Source organism: Tupaia chinensis, unplaced genomic scaffold, assembly GCF_000334495.1.
Source record: "Tupaia chinensis unplaced genomic scaffold, TupChi_1.0 Scaffold000161_1, whole genome shotgun sequence".
NCBI lineage: Eukaryota > Metazoa > Chordata > Mammalia > Scandentia > Tupaiidae > Tupaia > Tupaia belangeri.
This window is the reverse complement of record NW_006159632.1, coordinates 2,053,341-2,056,534: the sequence shown is the minus strand read 5'-3', so window position 1 is coordinate 2,056,534 and position 3,194 is coordinate 2,053,341. Positions and strand designations below refer to the sequence as shown.

The window sequence follows — 3,194 nt, the reverse complement described above, 5'->3', positions numbered from 1 at the left end:
CCATCCTGTCTGGGGTACCTCCTCTCTTGCCCTCTCTGTCGGTCTCTCTCTCTAGCAAACGCATACACCCTATGGCGAAAAAATGTTTATTAGAAAGGGTCACCCCGGCTGCCCTCTAGAAACCAGAATGCGGGGGTCAAGGGAGAAAGCAGGGCTTCAGAGACAGGTCTCTGCACTGATCTACATGAGAGGAAGCGGTGACCTGGCTCAGGACGAGGGCTCGGTGGTGAGAGAGTCACGACCGAAAGGCAGCACCAAGAGGACACGCTGACCACTGGGCACGGGCCGGGGCCAGGCACAGGCACACAGACGTCCTTACTTCCGGGGGGGACGGCCGCAGGAAGTGCAGGCTGGGGTGGCTCTGATGGGAAAGATGACCCTGGGTAACAGTCACGGTTATCGCTGCGACTGAACCAGAGACTGTCCCGACAAAGCGTGAAAGCTGCGGAGCGAGACGGGCATCTGGGACAGGTCAGTACCGGTGACAAGAACACCCCGACTGCGGCGTGCTGTGCGGCCACGCGGCACCAACACGCCCGGCTCACGCGGTCTGGAGAGGGCGTGGTCTGCTCACTGCCTCCGTCTCCCAGCAAAAGCCCGGCCTTCTCTGCTTCCCTTTCCCCCAGCCCCACGACTTAACCCTCTGAGGCTGGCCCCAGTGAGATCGGGCTCAGCTTTGGGGCTGCTACCGATAACTGAGCAGCTTACACTGGCATGGCACATGTGGGCGATCACGTGACTTAGAAACACTACCGAACTGAACAAATTAAGTCATCTCTGCAAAGTTCTGAGAAGTATAGACACTTAATGTCTAAGCAGAGAATGACGTAAAGTGGATTTCTGACCAACCTCTCCGACTAAAGCTTTCTGGAACGTTACTCCAGCAGCCAGGCGCGGGATGACGCTGAGCACCTACCGCTGACTTAACGCCGGGTGCTGTACCGAATGCTTCAGCCAAGTGCTTCTGATCACGTTTCGAAGTTCATGGTTATTGCGTGCTGATAACACACCAACCACCACGTCATAGTGACTGGGTTTCCTCTGGGGAAATACGGCCAGTTGATCTAGAAATAAGCAATAACAACTTAGAAATAGGCCAGGCCTCAATTACTATAAATTCAACACATAACATAAAAAATTTCATGGAGGGGCCAGACAGTGGCAAAGCAGGGAGACAATGCTCTGTGATGCTAGCCCAGCCTGGGAACGTCCAGGGTCACACCCCAGGGCCCCCCTGGGCACGTGTCATCTGGGCGGCTGGAGGAGGCCACGGCATGAAGACCCTGTTGAGGTTCCTGTCTTGGTCTCCCACAGGAGAAATAAGCTTAGTATGCTGGTCAAGAAAAGTCGGATTCAGGCCAGCAGGTAGAATAGCGGTTAAGACGCTGGACACCACATGGCTGGCCACATCCTGTGGTTTGGGGCTCACACCAGGCATATGGATGTGCATGCCCAAAATTCCAAGAGAGTTGAAGAGAGGGGACTGCAGCATAATTGTCCTCTGTGTCTGGGGCGAGCACATGCACCCTACAGCAAAAATCGCTCTGAAAATTTTAAAAAGAAGGCCAATAGGTGGTGGCGTGGTGGTTAAGGGCACTGGAATCCCCCATGGCCAATGGCAGTTTGAGTCCCAGATCTGGCAGCTTGCTTTCTCACTTTCCCTCCCTCCCTCTCTCCCTCCTTCTCTCTCTCGCCCCTTCACTTTGTCCCTCTCGGGTCAAATTAAAAGAAAGAAAGAAAGAAAGAAAGAGAAAGTAAGTTAAATAAGATAATTCTTTAAAAAACAAACAAATAAAATAAAAGAGAAGCAAGGGGCCAGCAAGTGGCGTTAAGGGCGCTGGATTCCCACGGCTGACCGCGGTTCAAGTCCCAGACCTGGCAGCTTGTTTTCTCCCTCTCTCTCCCTCTCTCACTTGCTGTCCCTCTCTAGTCAAATTTAAATAAATAAATAAATGTTAAACAATTCTTAAAAAACTAATAAATAAAAGAGAAGCCAAATTCCCAAGGTGATTATAGTTGGAACCCCAGCCTAGTCCGACTGAAACACACTGGGCCCGTGTGTGAGGGCCAGCAGGCTGTGGAAGGGGCTGCAGCGTGACTGGACTGTGGAGGGTGCTCTTAAATCTCTTACTCTTACTCTCATGTGTGTGTCCTCACTTAAAAGACAAAGAGAACTATTATACAATCTGTTTCTGTCTGCAGGAAATGCAGATAGATACATAGTAAGAAAACGCAGGAGCAAGAAACCATTGCTAGTAACATTCTGCATAGCCTGTCTTTCACACGCTCCTAAGTACGCAAATTCTCCAAAACAGACAGGGTGTTTGAGAGGACCCCTTCTGAAAGGCAGTGCAGCATACAGGACAGAGCAGTCAGTGTTAGCAGTCAGGCCAGTCAGGGTCCTGGCTGTCACCACTCACCATCAGCGGGTGCTCAGCCCTCGGTTTCCTCCCCACAGAGGGACATGTGTACAAGGGTTCTGGTCTGGTACCAGGCACAAAGTAGGTCCTCAAAGGCAACTAATAAAGCTTTCTCACTTTCCCTCCCTCCCTCTCTCCCTCCTTCTCTCTCTCGCCCCTTCACTTTGTCCCTCTCGGGTCAAATTAAAAGAAAGAAAGAAAGAAAGAAAGAAAGAAAGAAAGAAAGAAAGAGAGAGAAAGTAAGTTAAATAAGATAATTCTTTAAAAAACAAACAAATAAAATAAAAGAGAAGCAAGGGGCCAGCAAGTGGCGTTAAGGGCGCTGGATTCCCACGGCTGACCGCGGTTCAAGTCCCAGACCTGGCAGCTTGTTTTCTCCCTCTCTCTCCCTCTCTCACTTGCTGTCCCTCTCTAGTCAAATTTAAATAAATAAATAAATGTTAAACAATTCTTAAAAAACTAATAAATAAAAGAGAAGCCAAATTCCCAAGGTGATTATAGTTGGAACCCCAGCCTAGTCCGACTGAAACACACTGGGCCCGTGTGTGAGGGCCAGCAGGCTGTGGAAGGGGCTGCAGCGTGACTGGACTGTGGAGGGTGCTCTTAAATCTCTTACTCTTACTCTCATGTGTGTGTCCTCACTTAAAAGACAAAGAGAACTATTATACAATCTGTTTCTGTCTGCAGGAAATGCAGATAGATACATAGTAAGAAAACGCAGGAGCAAGAAACCATTGCTAGTAACATTCTGCATAGCCTGTCTTTCACACGCTC

At 49.9% G+C, this 3,194-nt stretch overlaps 1 protein-coding gene across 1 annotated transcript in view; it reads right to left on the bottom strand.

Moving 5' to 3' along the window:
* Positions 1 to 1,064, bottom strand: part of B3GALNT2 (beta-1,3-N-acetylgalactosaminyltransferase 2) — a gene marked incomplete at its 5' end in the record, with an annotated part of 28,756 nt that extends 27,692 nt beyond the window's left edge. Inside the window, 1 exon segment of the mRNA XM_014586810.1 lies at positions 917 to 1,064. Within this exon segment, the coding sequence (XP_014442296.1) occupies positions 917 to 1,064 (148 nt within the window).
* Positions 1,065 to 3,194: the final 2,130 nt, after the last annotated feature.